Source organism: Sinohyriopsis cumingii, unplaced genomic scaffold, assembly GCF_028554795.1.
Source record: "Sinohyriopsis cumingii isolate HCF-2022 unplaced genomic scaffold, ASM2855479v2 utg000160l, whole genome shotgun sequence".
NCBI classification, from domain to species: Eukaryota; Metazoa; Mollusca; class Bivalvia; order Unionida; family Unionidae; genus Sinohyriopsis; species Sinohyriopsis cumingii.
Window position 1 is genome coordinate 266,414 of NW_028315873.1, and position 17,234 is coordinate 283,647.

A 17,234-nucleotide genomic window follows, 5' to 3' on the forward strand; every position below is an offset into this window, starting at 1 on the left:
TAACGTATTAGGTAACACATGTATATCATTATAACGTGACTAAAATTCCTCGCATCCTTCAGCATGTACTTTAAACGTTTATGGCTGTATCGAGTGGTACGTCCTCGTAAAGTTTCTTCATGTAGTTCACATTAAACTAATTGTGTTCCATAATTGTACTTAACAGTGAAGCTTATGCTAAGTTCACCACTCGATGTGATGGCCTTTTTGGATGCGAGTGATGTTTTCCAATTTCAAGAATTATATTTAAGCAGCGACTAAAGTCGTGCTCCAACCTGGTGGATGGGCTTAGTGATGATTGTATTCCTTACAACTGCATGTTTAGCAATAACTAATTTTGAAATAAACTTTTTTTAAAAGTTCCATAACATAGCATTTTGGTATTTCAGGTCAAGTATTAAGTAAACTACCCCCCTAAAGACATTATCGTGGTATTGGTAAGAAATATTGAATATCTAATCATACTAACTCCTTAATATTTTCAATATTGTATCAGTTATATTATATTCTATCAGATACGTTAGTGAATTTCATGAAAAAAGTACACTTGAAGGAAAATTGTGATATGATATATATTTTTTAAATCTAAAATGTAACACATTATGTACATGCATTTCAATACTCGGACTGTGACTCTCTATTGCAAACATTATTTATTTTTAATAAAACAGTTTTCCGTTGGGATTCATGATGATAGTTACCTTTTTCTTTTCAATATGCACACGAACTTCTCTCTCTCTGTCTCTCTCTCTCTGTATCATCAGCGGTGTGAAATCATATCATCGGTAGAGTGACAATACCGTAAAGGAGTAAAATTGTCACCTTTCTATCGATCTGATTGTGTCCGCCACCAAAGTCAGGTCACGATGAAGAGTACATATCCATAAATCATCATCCGATAATAATGTTTTGAAACATACTACGTATATGAGAAAATATAATTTCATAAATAGTAATGAGAAAATTCCCTTCATGACACATCTACCAACTCTTCTAACTCCAACTATTGTATTATTTACAGGTTAACACAGTGTAAACGTTTAGTCGTACTGGCATATCTCCAGCTGTATTAATGATGTATAAACGAAACTTCTTAATGTAATGTCGTACGAAGGTTACCCCTGTGTGAAACATCTGTGTATATGCATACGTGATTGTCCTTTGAATATATATTGTCATACTCCTAGTGACAGTTCACGCATTTTACCGCCATGAGTATTCAGATGACATTACATTGCACGTGCTTTGAGAGATACAGTACTGATTGGTAAAGTTCTGTCGATATCTATATTTAGTTTAAACTTGTGAATATAATGGAATAAAAGCTGTTGTCGAGAATATAAAAATCCCACTTGAGTAATTGAACGAATTATTAGATACCGTATTGTATTGATGTAAACTATTTGTAAATGTTATATCGCAGCAGATTTGTGGTGGTTGGCTTGACAGGTAACAATACAGATTGACACAAGGGCTATGCTCGCAATATATCGGAATATTGCAATGCTTAATCACTCACTGTTTGATGCCATTTATTATTTTTTACTTAGGAATCTCTAGGATAACGTTAATCAAAATGACTGTAATTATGTGACGCATTTATTAGTTTAAAAATTCATACTTTAATTTTCATTGAGCTCCAATGGTAAGATGGTATTCATTCGTCTTTAATGTTATATAACTCGTGTATTATAAAATGTCATTCACTATTATATTGATATGAATGCGTTCTTAGTAAGTTTCATGCCGAGATTGCTTGAATATATGTCTTAAATGATATCGATCTTGTATGCTAAAATAGTGATGTCATAGTGTAACTAGACGTTTCTAGCAGTTGCCACAGACATTCCTTTTTTGGTAATGAGGAGATGATGTGTACATCAGTTGATAGGCTGAGAACGGATCGCATTGGCCTTACTCTGATGAATTACGATAAGACGGCATGTGACATAACGGGAATGGAAATAAAGTTCGACGCCTAAAATAAAATAATGACAAATACTTAGGATAAATTTCATTTATTTGAAGATAAAAGTAGCCCATTATGTGTATCACACGGTGGGAAAAGAAGACATACAGTCAAAGTACGGTTGGTGACCCGAAGAGGATAAGCATATACAGAGAAAACAAGAAAAACACTACGGCGACTCTGACTTGTCATCTTTTTTGAATTAATGAGAACCGGAAGCAACCAGGTTATTCATGCATGCTGAGCTAAAGAGTTTGTTAATTCACTTTAGTATGTGATGAAATTGGTATTTTTTTTAGAAAAGCAGAAATGCTAATTCAATTTCGTATGATTTTTTTAGTTCTATTTCCAAAAGAAGAATTATCATATATTTGTCATCTTCAATTTTATTTTGTTTATGCAATTTATTAAATTGTTATATTTTGTATACGGGGGCTCGTGCTGTTCTAGAACATATCCGTGTTATTTAATCCATTATTTTATATCTTATTTTATTATTTACTCGATCAGGGTAATACCACCAAGGTTGGTAATATCCTAGATAATAACAACCAAAGCACCATAAATAGGGAACATATCTCCCGGTAATGTGGATATTCTCGCTTAATGATCGTCTCAAACTGCAAACAACAAAGATCCTGGTGTGCCGTAGTATAATGCATATTCAACAATAATTATTTTTCTCATTACTCCAAATATCTGCAGAGACCCATACCTGCCAACACATTTCCGACGGCAGATCTGAAGCCGTGTCGGTTGCAGTTGTAATCGACTTATAATTGTAGTTGTTGAGAGCAATCAAAACTAATTTGTTGAAGATTGTTTATATTTTTATATTCAGATTAGAACTGAGCATAATAATTCTAGAGGCAAATAGTGTTGTTCGTTCAGAAGACATCCACGAAGGCGACATACTAAATAACAACACATACAAAAACGTCAATGTACGACAAATATATACACAATTCTGGCAAGCAGGACAAGAAGATCGCTTCGTAAGTTAAATACCGTAATCCCACACATCATTTTATCACATGCACACAGAGCATCTTTAAATATGAAGAAACTTTACATAAAACAGTTCCAAAGCGAAGCCCAATTATACTGATTGAAACCGGTAATAATGTAGTTTCAGTGATATAAAGGTAAAACGATATGCTGCAAATTCGGTAGCACGCAATTGGGGTAGAATGGTATTGAACGACGTCCCAATATTCCACATAAATGATAAGCTTCTTAAGTTGTGACTCATGCAGGATGCAAACATGTATCGTTCAAAACAATTAGGATAGAACAAAGTATTATATATGGTCACCTAAGCTACGAACAGGGCAAATCAATGCAAAACATAGTAGTTCTGACGATTTACAGATCGCGGTGTATGAAAGGGGGTTTAGAATAGCATATGATCGTTAGATACTTGCATATCATTATCCACTGTGTCTTTGTTTTCAACAGGAATCAACATTATCATACTTCCAAACCTACCTAAAGTTATAAGGGTAAAAATGGAGATTGGCAACTAAATATCATTTGTTTCGAATACGATGTAGTTACTATGGAATAATTTGCAAACTTAGTCAATGAATGGATTTGCTTTTTTACGACTTCATGTTGAGAGAGGGAGAGAGAGATACACAGAAGACAGAGATATTTACAAACTATACGTTTGATTTTCCCGTAATGAACTCAAGGAATTTTCGATATTGTCCTAAAAAAGCGATTACAATGATTAATAAGAGTTTCATCTCCCATGAGATCTGCCTTTCTTCAGCGAGGGTGTCCAGCTGACAAATCAGTGTACGGAAGCCACCAAACATTGTTCAACGACAAAATATACATACATTTATATCGTACATGGAGCAATGTATACATGTTTTAAACTGCTGGCTAATGCATCAGGTTCGCACATATGATAATATATTTATTAGTAGTGTACTTCAAACAATTCACATTCAACAGCGTACAAACGATCACAAAAAGCAAATATGTTCCTTCAGATGCTTTGAGAGACCACAAAACCAACAACTTAATCTAATAATATGTACATTTTCGTTGTACATGCGTACAACGTTACTTAGGGCCAATACTTGTTTTATAGGTAACCAACTGAACTAATATGTATCTCGTCGTAGATACGATTGCGGAAAGATTCACTAAAACGACAGAAAGCACGTTTACTTTAACCTAACTAATACTCATTTTCATGTGGATTTATGGCATGTTCCGTTTCTAACTGACACTCTGGTCTATGGAGCTTGTCAATTGTGTGGACGCTATCCATTTGTGTTCTCCAGCCATAGGGGTACGTGTTCAATTTGTATTGTATTTGAAATGTGAAGCCTATTCGGTTTGTAATGTCGTATCGTGAAAAGATGCTTTTATTACCAGGTAGGTTTGAATCGTTGTGAACTTCTGAATTGCATGTTGCTATTAGTTTCATTGTGTAGCATACATATGCAGATATTAATTCCGGAACAGGTTTTATGACCAGGTTGGTTTTATCGTAGCTGTTATGGGCTGTCTGAAGCTGTCAATAGATGCATAGGGCTGTATATAGCTCTGCACGTATGTCTATCCGTGAGTCTGTGCGAATGGTGGATCCAATAACTGAGGGTGTAGCCAACACAAGTTGGCCAACCTATAATAGGAAAAGTTTGTGCTGTCGGTGCATATGCGTGCGGGTATCTCAATATATCTGTCTAGCAGTCTGTTTGTCGATATGGAAGATGATGCAAGACCATACGAAGACGAAACCGCTAGCTTGTAAATTTGTGTGCATGGTTTATACATTAAGGGTGTGTACTGTCTACACAAGTGAGGGCCAACCCAATAATTCTGGAGAGCTGTGGGGTTTGGCAGTGAACTAATTTTACAACTTTTATACACACACACACTAACACACACACACACACACACACACACACACACACACATATATATATATATTAGTTCATTTTATATAAATTATCATCTTTCATTACATTGTGCTGTGTTGTTTTTCGATCCAGGGATCCATTTATGTCTATCCTGTTACACAACGAACTCTTTTCTTTTTTTGATCAACGAAGTTTACAATTCATTTGTGAACTTGAATATGATTTTTACCCACTATTCTTCGTCCTCAAGAATTCTCGGTCTGTATCAGAAAATACGTTTGGATGTCGGATGTAAATTGATGGAAATACGTCCTGCTAGTCACCGTCACCTCCAACAAAAGAAGCGATCTCTAACTAATTACTGTACTTGGGTTTTTTTCCTGGACTATCTGATAGTGTTATAGGGTTTAACTCCATGTTTAGTACAATATATGAGGAACCCGGAGAAAATCCCGGAAAGAACACTGATCCACTATAATCTACTGGCAAGATTTATCTCCTGTCAACATTGGCCGCAGCTGAAAATCGAACCCACACAGACAGAGGTGAAACGGCAGTAATCTTTAACTTTGAGAGCTTTCGACCACTATGCCATTCGAGGCCCCTTGACAATCTGCTTCTCAAATCATTTTAGATAATCTAAAAGTTTTGGGAAATGCAGTGAACCCATTCAAGGAATAAATCTGAATTGTACTGCAATTGAATTGGTTTTATTTGTGAATTACTAGTATCCATTATGCAGCAAATATATTGCAAAGTAGAGATATTTATTGATTACACTTATCCATTATGATAAAACAATTATGCAGACTGAAGTTATAACAAGTTCAGATTAGTGAAATATAGTTTGTATTATCTTACATTATTCTCATCTTATAACAAATCTACAATAGATGTTCCTCAAGACGATGTGGCCACATCGCTTTGAGAATTATGTATATCTCATACAGATATGAGTAACGGTACAAACAATTTGTTTCATGCTTAAGTAAGACCCGACATCATTTATTTTATTATAGCTTCATTTTTGCTTGTATCCATGTCAGGAACTCTGTGACCTTTGCATACACTCCGGGCTTATTAGCCAAGGCACATCCATCCCCCCATGATGTGGCTCCTATAACTGTGTATTTGCCTGAAAACAATAGTTTCAACTGTAAAATAACAATATAATGTCTGTTTTGAAAACTATAAAGAACTAAATGATATTTTTGAGCTCTAAGGAGATGATGTATGAAGCAGATTACATCGTAATACAATGAGTTCTTCAAGGTACTTTGGGAAATGGTCTATTAGATATACTGCCTCAGGAATGCAATGAATGCGACATCTCTATATTACATTTTCCTAAGATAATGATCACAAATTTAGAAAATGATTTTCTCTGACATATAGGTGTTCCATTCTTGAACTCGTAGATTAATTTTAGAAGCCTGCCATAAAAAGGTGATTGTTATGGGTGTTCTCCATTACATCCACACATGATTAAGAAAGGTAATTCACAATTGCATCATAAGGAGCAAATCATTAGTAGGAACAGACTGAACGGGATCATTGATAAAATGCTTGACTAACTGCGTGCAACTGCATGCATGAGTACGTTTAGTATTTGCATTATCCATGCTAAATATGTCAAGAACTTTGCTTATGTCCATAAAAGCATATATATATATATATATATATATATATATATATATATATATATATATATATATATATATATATATATATATATATATATACATTTTTTTTTCCTTCAGAACATACTTCCTCCGCCTCTGGATTTTCTGAATTAATCCCACCCACCCCACTTGTCACCACTTGCCTGTAAGCCATATGATTTTTTTCAGTTGAAACTTGTGCTGTACCTCATTGAGAATGTTTTGTGCTGTGCCTCATTGGGAATGTTATTGTGATGTACCTCACTGAGAATGTTATTGTGGCTACATGACAGTAGCAACCATTGCAATTTAAAGTAATTAATGTTTTAATAACTACTGTTTCTTTTCCTTTAATGCTGGACAGTGTAAACGTCTATACTTTTATGATCATGTTAATACGATTATGCTCAAACCTTTTTCGTCTGTATTTGTGTTAGCATGGAATTTTCAAATGTAAGGCTTCTTTTATCTAATCAATCCTAAATGAAAATAGAAATATGATACCAATCTGACATCCAATTTGGCCACCATGGCAGTCAACTATACAGAATAATTTCAATGTTACGTAGCTATTTATAGCACTTTGGGTTGTCCTGATTTATCGTAATAAGGTCATCATAATACCAATCCTTCAACCAATGAAAGCCAAATTTATTCCTTTATTTTTTTAAAATATTGTTAGAATGATGTTTTCTTTTAACACATACTTCGTATCTGCCTTCACTGACAGTGTATGTCTTATGCTGTACTCGTGACTATTTATAGAAGTGGTATTCATAAAATATTGTAATCCTTTCAGTTCGAATAGAAATAAATGCAATTCATTTTGATCACGAGGTAACATTCTGACCAACGGAAAAGTTACTTTCCTTTACCATCTACTGGCAGTGCAAATGCATGGGGTTGACACCATAAGACAGCATATTCTATTTAATTGGTTTTAAATGAAAATAGTGCCAATCTGATGTGAAACATAACCACATCAACAGTCATATTGAAATCCTTACATTTGAACTCTTTCGAAATGAAGAGTCATATTTTTATAGGATTTCAAATGTAGTCTTTGCTAGCTGTCTTGTTGATCCTGGATGAAATATATACAGCTCGTGTATCACAGGAGCCATCTCGAAACTTGTGTTATTACACTGACTCGAATATAAAAACCAAGATCCAGACAAAACTTTGCAAGGCAATATGTGGACTTTAAATCATTGATTATATCGTTTTGTATTTCTCGCTTTTGTTCTGTAAGATTGTCACCGAAGGGTTGCTTCTGTAATTGTTATAGTAAAATCCTAACGGGTAGCAGATCTGCCACTCAAAGAACTGACTACTCTAACTGTAGATGACCCCAATGCAGACTCCCACATCAAAACGGAATATATTAGCAATACATTATTACCGTTTATGTTACACACAAAAGGTCCCCCACTGTCTCCACTACAGCTATCCACACCTCCAGTATACAAGTAACCAGCACAAAACATCCGTGGAGTTATGCGATCTTTGTATACACGCTTACATTCACTATCACTGATGATGGGAACTACGGCAGCTTGTAGTATGTCTGGAAGCGATCCTGGAAAAGTATAAAAGCCATATCATATATTTTCCTATAAACTGCTTAACTATATGAATGATTAGACATTCAATTACTCAGAGCATAATTATCTTAAGTATTCGAACTTATCGGTAATAACAATGTTTTTGTCATATAATGGTCACGTTATACAATGAGACTTGTGTCGATAGGTGGTAATTCAGTCCCCATATCCCTGTTTAGTGAAGAACTTCGTTGTTAAATTCTGAAGATAGTTATGCTCTGAGTATGAAAAATTACTAATGAATTATCCCGACCAAGGAAGCAACCTATTTCAGTTGAACATCTAAAGCTCAGAATAACAGCTAATTTGGTCCACACTGTGAAATATATATCACATTGTGTTTATTTGGAAAGCTTTTGTCACCATGAAAACTATAAGATCTAATTATCATTCAGTTTTTAAATCTAAATTACCTAGTATCATATTCTCAGTATAATGATCCACCCAGCTTTGAGATAAGTGTATAGACTCGATAGATTGAATCTAATTTGGGTATTTTGACTATTGTCTTGCAAATTCATTCATATTCTAGCAATCCCATATCCTCATATTTTACTGCAAACAGGATGTTCTTCCAAACGTAATAGACTATCATTGTCATCTGTTACTCTCCTAGAGTTCTGAGTTTACATTTTCAGAAACCATGTTGGTATAGGAATCAAGCTTTAACAAGGAACAAAAACCTTTTATATACCTTTCTTGGTATTTTCTGCTTTCTGCTATCATTATCATAACCTACGACATTTTTAGTATTAACTTATTTGGATTTCCTGATTAGATGCCACTAAAAGGTTCATTTATTTGTGAACTACTGAAACAGTCAAATTATCTGAAGACTTTGTAACTCAAAAATACAATTATATATACAACACCCATAAAAGTGTATTCATGGTATTTTAATTTAGCGCATCTTTCTAGCATATATATTCATGGCAAACTGTATTGAGTCACTATACCTATCTATATATATATATATATATATATATATCTATATATATATATATATATATATATATGCAAATGTATACAGTACATCAATATCCACACCTATATATTGATGGTAAACTTTATTCATTTTATCAATATCTATACCAATATCAATATATACATGTATGAGCCACACCTGGTAAAATTCTTTCAAGTAAATTTCGATAATTAGTTTCAATAATTATCTATTTTAATTATTGGTAGCCACTGCAGTTGGAAAATCAACGTCATGGTACAAACCTGATAGATACCGACACTGGGTTGATATATGTATGATTTCTTCAGGTTCAGTCAAGCAGACAAGTCATTCCATAATGTACTATTCATGGTAATGGAAGCCATATTTGTTGGCAGATTGGCATAATTTATATACAATAAATTTGAAAGATTTAAATTTGAAAGATTTTACTACTTTAAATCTTTGACCTCTGGCCTCATGACCACCTCTGTTTATTTTATCTAATATCAATGTAACGTCTTCAATGATGCAAGAATACTAGTCTAAAAATATGATAAGATTCTGCAAAGTTGCTGTTACAAAGATGTTATATAAAGAATTTCTCTTGTATTAGTCAGGTCGCCAAGTGGTGGCTGGGTGACTATTACAAAGATGTTATATAAAATATTTCTCTGTCTTTTAGTCATATGGCCAGTGGTTGCTGAGTGGCTACTACAAAGATGTTTTATCAAGTCATATAGTTAGTGGTTTTGTTGTGACTCTTGAACACTAATAGCGAAAACCAACAAGATTTGTAAAATTTAGCAAATGAAGTTTTTCCTAGATTATAATTCAAAATGAAACAATGAACTTACATCACTCTAAATTAAATAACACTATATAATTATTTTGTATCACACATCCAAATGTTAAAGATTTAACTGAATTATAGTGATATTCCGAACAAATTCCATTGTTGAATGTGTTCATGTTCCTGAATTCTTGAACATGGTGGTGTTCCAATGACTTACATTTTCATGATATGCTAAGTCTTTGAATTTGTCACAATACTATAATCCAAAGTGTCCTTTTCTCAATTCAAGATAATTCAAAATACTCCGGTCCAAGAATATTATTGACGAGCAATTTGCATTTCCTATAAATAGTAATTTAAATACATTATTCCACAAAAATGAATAACCCGATATAACAATATAACCAATTCTACTTCAAGATGTTAAGAAAAGAATGAATCATGTTCAGATCAACAAAATTATATACCCCTCTTCTTGCCCTACGTCATAATTACCATTTTCGGGAGATACTCTGGCATTTATGGAAACTTCCATTCTAGAAGTGTCTAGGGTCAGAGTAAAAAATGAATATTTTAACTCAAATTATGTTAAACATGGTTACATTGATCATGATTGGGATATTTAGTCCGCAATCGCACAGAACGTGTTAACTATATATTATTATTGAACTTGACTTTAGCCTAAGGTCAATTAAGCATTATATATATATATATATATATATATATATATATATATATATATATATATATATATATATATATATGTTTATATATATATATTACAAAACAACATTAGAAAGGTCAACAAATAATACAAATTAAATATTAGTAGCATTTTAGAAGAAGCAGTACAAAACAGATACAGCCTATTACAAATATTGAAAACTTGTTTCTGAAGTGTCACCGTCAACTCACTTCATCACCCACCCCCGTTTTGGCACATATGTTTCAAGTCCATGTTGTTATATATTCTATTTGTGAAATATAGTATTAACTATGATCACTATCCCTCAGTTATTGCATCTGGAGTTCAGGTTACAGGGAAGCGTCCTTATTACATATGAAGTTGTAAACTTTGACCTCCTGTATAACCTAGGGATGCAGCATCTGAAACCTGTATTGTCGTTCATCCTTTCTCATGATATACTAATAGCATACATTATCACAATATCTAAATTAATGTAAAAGCTTCAACTGGTGGATATGATTAATTGTAATGATGGATATGATTAATATCAATGATGCATATGATTAATTAAAATACGGCTATGTGTTTACATGTAAACATGGATCCCTACACGGCTAAAGCTCATTTGGAGTACCTGACAGTGCACCTGCTGATGGAAACCTTGATGCCATGCAATGGAGTAAAGAATGTTCAAAGGGTAAAGCCGTGACCGTTATTTCCGATTGGCTTGGATACGATTTAAGCCAATGGTTGTGTGTCTAGGTAAATGACTAAGTCTCAGATTAGTGGGTAGTACTTAACATTTGTGTATGTCTCGCCAGTGGGTAAATGCCTACTTCATCCAGGTTTTCCACAACACAGTCAGACATGTGATATCAGCCACCAATGGGGAAAAGTCAAACTGGTCATTGTATATAGGCGACTGCTTATTACAAACCTAAGGCATTATAATAAGTACTAAAAATACTCAAAAGCAACAAGCTTTGTATAATTCAACAAATAATTTATTTTCCTAGGATAAAAAGTGACAATACAAAAATAACTTACTGAGACTATTCTAGAATTTGTAACACAAGTCCTAATGAAAACAGTCTAAATAAACTTTAGCGGTATTCTAAAAATCTAAAAATCTAAAAAAGTTTGTGTTGTGACAATGTGCGAATAGGCTTTTATGGAATCACAAAAATATAATCAAAAAATATATCCTTATTTGAACTTCATTATAAATCCAAACCTCTAAGTCCATGGATATTAATTTAAAGCACTTTTTTATTTCCAATACAGAATAATTTGAATAAAATAAATTTGCTCAAATCATCATTCTGCACAACAATATTACAAAAACGTGATTTTGCTCAGGTGTTAATGTAACACTGAGTTATTGTCCAGTAAAGAAGATTTACATAAAAAACTAAGACTACAAAAAACGGATGATGGTTATTTTATATGTGTAAGTGTTGACGGTCTAACAAATGAAAGGTTGATTGTATAGAGGGCTATAATTGTATATAGTTACGTTTTTTATGTTAATATATATCCACATAACAATTATTTATGAGCACCAGTGTAATAAAATAAAGGGTATTAAGAGTGTATTGAAACAATGGATGACAACTTACATGTTACCTAACGGCAGCTTCAGAAATCAGGTCACACTAAGTTCTTTATTAGTTACTCTTGATGAGATACATCAAATACAAATGTCATATGTGTAGGTAGAAAAGGTTCCAATATACAACGGGCATAACGAAAAAACAAACGCAAGAATTAGCAGCAAAAAAAAAACACAATACACCTTATCCCGTAAATGTTGATTGTGTGGGGATGAAACACACAAAAATAATCGGGACAATACCTTATGGACTTGAGAATTCCAGGTAACTATGTCAGAACTATCAATATATCGTACCTACCTTTCAACAAAAATGTAAGCAGCAAATGTTTTGAGCACCAGCAGGCTTTTACTTACTCATAGACGTTTTCCCCCATCCTGTAATGTGGCACTGCATTCCCGCTGTGTACTCAGTGTTACTTTGTGGGAGGCATGCTGGCTGTACATAGTCATTGAACACAATGCCTCGCCCATCCTTGGGTCGAATCTTAAGAAGTGCCAGGTCATAATCATGATTTACATCTATAATTAATGAAAATTAGTATCAATACATTCTGGACTCAAACACAGGATGAAACCCGTTGTACATTTTTTATCAATTGAAAATACTTCATATCTTTTGTACTGACCATCTTAAATACAATGTGGAAGTGTTTTTCAACTAAAATTTACTGCAAATATAGGTCCAATGTGCAGCACCGCAGAGAGCTGTTTGATACACTAATAACACACTACTGATGCATCACACTAAAATCAGTCCCGTTGCAATATATAGTTTGCTTATAATGCATCTCTTCCAAGAGTCATTTATGAAAGAGGAAATAAACATTCAAACAAATAGATTTGGTAGCTGACAGTAACATTAATAAATATATGGCACTTTGACACATTTGATCTACATTGCTTCCAGCCTCAAAGACGGTATTTTTTGCAATTAAAAGACTTAATCATTGGACTTATGGTGTCATGTGCTTCAGCATATCCAAGGAAATATTTTTAAAATTCAATCAGAATAATGGCAGGGTAAAATAATAAAATTCAGAAAGATCATTAAAAGGTAATACTATAAAAGACTTAACAACTGCCATAATGTCCAAAATGTATAACAAATCAACCTATTTTGCCCATCATAATCATTGAAATGAAACATGAATGCGTTTCAAAAATAAAATATTTTACTTGCTTAACTTGCCATGTTTCTATCATAATAATTATACTGTTCCAATGTATGTACTTCATACTAACACATTCATGCACTAATAATGAAAGCTAATGCTTTTTCTAGTTATGGTTGTTGTTGTTGTTGATAGGTTTAACGCGGCCAGTATTAATGTTGAAGAACGAACCCGAGAAAAAACCCAGGAAGAACCACCGACCCACGAGAAGCTACTGGCAAGCTTTCTCACATACCCACTTTGGCCGAATCCTAGACTCGATCCTAAGCAGACACAGGTGAGATATCAATGATCCTAACTGAGAGCGCTTTAGACCACTCAGCCACACGGGGCTCACTAGTTATCTAGTTATGGACACCCATTCACGCATTGATCATGCAAACACATGAATGTACTAATCGTACGCACCCATGAATGCACTAATCATGCACACAAATACATGAACTTATCATGCACACACATGCATTTACTGATCATGGAAAAGCATGCTTGTTCTAGATATGCCAAACATAAATTCAACAAGCATGCACACATATGCTTGTAATAATTATGCACAAACATACATGCACCAATCAAGCATACACGTGCATTTAGTATTCGTGCATAGACATGCATCCAGTAATCATGCACACACATGAATGCATTAGTTATGTACAAACATGCATACACTAATCATGGAAACGCATGTTTGTTCTAGTTATGCACACATATGCATGCACTAATAATTCAAATATATGCATGTACTAGTCGTGCGCACCCATGAATCCACTAATCGTGCATACACGTACGTGCACTAATCAGGCACACATATGTATGTGCTAGTCATGGAAATGTGCTTAATGATGTACACACAAGAAAACACTTATCATGCACACACATGCTCATACCAATCATCCACACACATGTATGTACTAATCGTTGACACACATGCATTCACTAATCATGCAGAGATGGTAGAGATCCGTAACAGAGAGGGCTTTATACATCTCGGTCACACGGGGCCCTCTAGTTATCTACTTATGGACACACAAGCACGCATTATTCATACAAACACATGCATGTACTAATCGTACGCACCCATGAATGCACTAATACTGCAAACACATACACGAACTAATCATGGAAACACATGCATGTTCTAGTTATGCACATACATAAATGCAATAATCATGCACACACATAAATGCACTAATCATACACATACACATGGAATAATCATGCACACACAATAATGTGCAAAACATGCACACACATGTTTTCGATAATCATGCATCATGAAAAATGAGAACATCTGCAAATAATGTAAAATAAATACTGGTAAACGCATATTTAATGAGGGAAAACATATCACTCAGTTATACTAATTAATTGGCAATGGTTTTGTCATAAGAATTAATTGAAAAGAAGCATTATAATTTCACAAAGATTAATTGTTATATGTATTTATTCCTGCTTCAAGATTAGTTCATTCATCTCCTAAATCCCTATGCAGTCTTTACCTTTAACTCAGTTAAATTCATTCCATCAAATTAAAAACACAGATGTACACATAGCTGTAGAAATATGATCATTTTTGGTTATACTAGTTATGTGATGTTATTTTCACTGAAGATTTCTGAGCAGAGTATGAGTGCATTTGTTCAGAAAAATGCCGCTCTTAAACACAACTCTAAATAAATGACCCAGTTATGTTTTTTGAATATCTGTATCTCTGATGAATGATGAATAAACTTGATGAAGACATGAAACGTCCATTAAATTAAATCATTTTTTTTAAAGTCTAGACATAAAATGACCATGATAATGTTCCCCTTATAAATCGTAATACAGCACAATGTAGAACTCAGTCTTTTAATTTGCATTTCATGTTACAGATGATTGTGATGACATTAAATACAACAAAATGAAAATCATATTGCATGTGTTGCCTTGAGTTATATTCACACATGATTTTTATTTTTAATTTTGAACTGATCTTTTCCATCATTGGAAATGCTTTCATATTATTCATTTTGAGTTGCTCTTTTGAATCATATGACATGCTTTTACGTTATTCATATTGAATTGTTCTTTTCTTTCATAAGACATGTTTTTATATTATCAATTTTGAATTGGTCTTTTATTTTATAGAATATGCCTTTAGCGACGTATTCTTCGTCAACTTCCATAATATATGCTTTTTTAAGCTTTGTATAGCCAGCTAACTGCATATGTCTCTAATATGGATCATGATTAGAAATGGTCTTACAAAAACTATTATCTATGCAATTGATAGAAAACTATCAAACGTATATACCAGTATATTTACACCATAATGCATATTTTAATCCTTTTGAATAAATGTTGTAAATATTCTTGTAATATGTCTGGTTACGGGCTATAACATGTTTACCCCAAAGCAGGTACAACATCCAATATATATTATAATGCGATACAGCGAAGTGTGAGATAGACATCCGCGTTACCATTATATCGCTCATGGGTGAAGAAAGAAGCAATCCTAAACTCCTTCTCATGGCTATCATAACCCGTGTTATCGTGGTCACCTGTTCTCACAACGATTTCATCACTCCTGAGACCTCTATGGAAACAGAAACATAAAATTACACATGCTATTTATACAAGTAGACATCGTCTTCATGACATAAAGAATGCGAATGGGAAACCTAAAATTAATGTCCAAAACAGTTAAAGCAATCCAAGAGAAGTCAGTGTATTTTACTTTTCTGTTCTTCTTAAAAACTCACTAATATGTTTGAAAAAATTCAAAACACCAACACGTATGTCTGGAGTAGCATGCATTTCTTGATGACCAATGAGTGGTACGGTCAGACATCATATAAAAGTCTTATTTTGAAAACACCATGTCAGTATGACAATCAATTTAAGGGAAGAGGCATTAACAAGGCTGTCACGATGGCCATTATGTTAGCCATATTGATTGTGAGATTAGAACAATTAATAATAACTATAACTGGACATTATAAGAAGTAATCCAATAACATTTTCAAGCCATAGTGAATGTACAATCTGCACCACTTATGACAAACTAAATATCATAGGTCTTTTATTGCAAGTAAACTTTTCAATAAAATATTTTTCTCCTAGAATACGTACCTGATTACATTAAAATCAAATATATATGCCGACTATCTCCTCATAACTGCCCGCTCAATTATGGAAATTTGGCTGTTTTTATGTCCATGTTATGTACACAAGGGCAACAACGCTGCAGGTCCCGCTAATCGTGTGAATGGATGCTTGCATTGTGGGGAGGATTGGTGTGTATTAAAGTAATACGACTGGGTGAGCATTCTTGAAGCATCCTGGCAGAAACAAAACATACTGCAAAACATTGGGTGTCGCCTTCAAATACGTCCCCATGTCATATTTCATTTGGAGAATAGGTAATAGGTAGACGGAATGTCCCAACGTATTTCTTTGGTAATTTCTGAGTGCAAAATATTGAAGGTAAACCCTCTCTACTGATTTTTTCAAGCTGCACAACTAGAGTTGACAGGGTTTATGTGTGGGAAGAAAAAACAAAGGAAATCATCGTATCGCATACAAATTATGGGTGAATCCATTTCAAGATGTACAGTGTGTTCATATGGAGGTTGTGCTGATCTCATCCTTGTCTGATTGTTAATGTGCAAATGAGACTGGACCTACCAGATCCAGGGCTTTCTGCGTTGGAGCTATGTTTGAATGTGCGTGCTAATCACAATGATAAGTCCTGAGGAGTTATGTGCTATTTCTAAGGTATATATTCAAGAAAGAGGCATGTTTGAGTTCCACAATATGCCCAGTCTAATTTAGATAGCACTTGATCTTACATAATAGTTCCTATTTGAAGGCCTTCTGGATTGTGTTAATACAAGAGTGAAGTCATAGGTCTCCTTTTCTA

At 33.8% G+C, this 17,234-nt stretch overlaps 1 protein-coding gene across 1 annotated transcript in view; it reads right to left on the reverse strand.

Annotated features, from left to right (window-relative positions):
• Positions 1–17,234, reverse strand: part of LOC149774615 (transmembrane protease serine 9-like) — a 108,428-nt gene that overhangs the window by 61,384 nt on the left and 29,810 nt on the right. Inside the window, exons 4-6 of the mRNA XM_089944948.1 lie at positions 15,793–15,908; positions 12,510–12,674; positions 7,912–8,088 (exon numbers count right to left, since the gene is read on the reverse strand). Of these exons, the coding sequence (XP_089801074.1) occupies positions 7,912–8,088; positions 12,510–12,674; positions 15,793–15,908 (458 nt within the window). The remainder of the gene's footprint in view (positions 1–7,911; positions 8,089–12,509; positions 12,675–15,792; positions 15,909–17,234) is intronic.